At 72.0% G+C, this 1035-nt stretch overlaps 1 protein-coding gene across 1 annotated transcript; it reads left to right on the top strand.

Annotated features, from left to right (window-relative positions):
- Window positions 1-70: 70 nt before the first annotated feature.
- Window positions 71-538, top strand: H696_06384 (hypothetical protein; the record flags this gene model as incomplete). The annotated part of the gene is made up of 1 exon (XM_009500123.1): window positions 71-538. A coding segment is annotated over one exon (468 nt), but the record flags the coding sequence as incomplete, so codon positions are not given.
- Window positions 539-1035: the final 497 nt, after the last annotated feature.

Genomic DNA, 1035 nt, shown 5'->3' with positions numbered 1-1035 from the left:
CCCCCCCCCGCCTCTTTCTGTCCCGGCCGCTTCGCCAGCCTGCTCACCGGTGGTCATCGTGTTGCCCCAGTTCTCCGGCATCGTCATCGGCTGCTTGCCGGCCGCATCGCCGGTCATCAGCCTCTCGCTCCGGCGCGGGGCCCCGGCACCGCTGGATCTGCCGGACTTCGACGGGCCTACCCTCTCTGATGGCTCGGCCGGCGGGGTGGACCCGGATTCCCTGACCTACCCCCTGTGCCGGCGCCTGGTGGACGCCTGGCGGGATGATGTGTCCGAGGAGCAGATCGCCGGGGCCCTGCGCCTGGCTTTCCGGCTGGACGCCCAGCGGGTCGAGGGCGCCGCCGGGGTGGCGCTGGCCGCCCTGTTGGCCGATTCGCCGGCCGGGCGATCGGCCAGCCAGGTGCCGACGTTCGCCGCGGACCCGGCCACCGGCCAGGGGGCCGCTCTGGCCCCCGGCATGCGTGTGGCGGTCATCCTCTGCGGGGGCAACATCAGCGACGAGGTGTTCCGGGGCATCGTCGGCCCGAGCGAAATGTGATTTGGAATGTCATTCCGTGATCTTCTCCCAGAAATACAGCCGTGCTGGATTACCAGCTTGGCCCGTGCGCCGCCGACGGTCGGCAGTTGCTTCGGGCCTTGGGGGGAGGACGGGCGGGCGGGCGGGCGGGCGGGCCGGGGCGTAGCCACCTCGTGAACCCTTGTCGTTGATGGTGTCCGGGTCTATGTGCTGGGTGTTGCCGGCCCGCGGATTCCCCACAGACACACGCACACACGCACACACGCACATGCACACACAAGACCCTGGGGGAAAGGGACTCTGGCTGCGGAGGGGCCGGGTCGGGTTGTCGGCGGGGGCACAGCATGATGCGAGGACGGCGGGGCCGAACAATCGGGCGGGCCTTTCCTCCCGTCCCCCCACCCCGATGTGACTGACGGGGCTGTCCGGGTGGCAGGGGGGGGGGGGGGGGGGGGGGGGGGCCGGGACCCGTTTGGGGGGTGTCGCGCCTCTGCGCCCACAGGCCAGGGCCTTGGGGG

Source organism: Fonticula alba (genome assembly GCF_000388065.1).
Source record: "Fonticula alba strain ATCC 38817 unplaced genomic scaffold supercont2.198, whole genome shotgun sequence".
NCBI classification, from domain to species: domain Eukaryota; order Rotosphaerida; family Fonticulaceae; genus Fonticula; species Fonticula alba.
The sequence above is the reverse complement of the archived record's forward strand: the minus strand, read 5'-3'. Positions and strand labels throughout refer to the sequence as shown.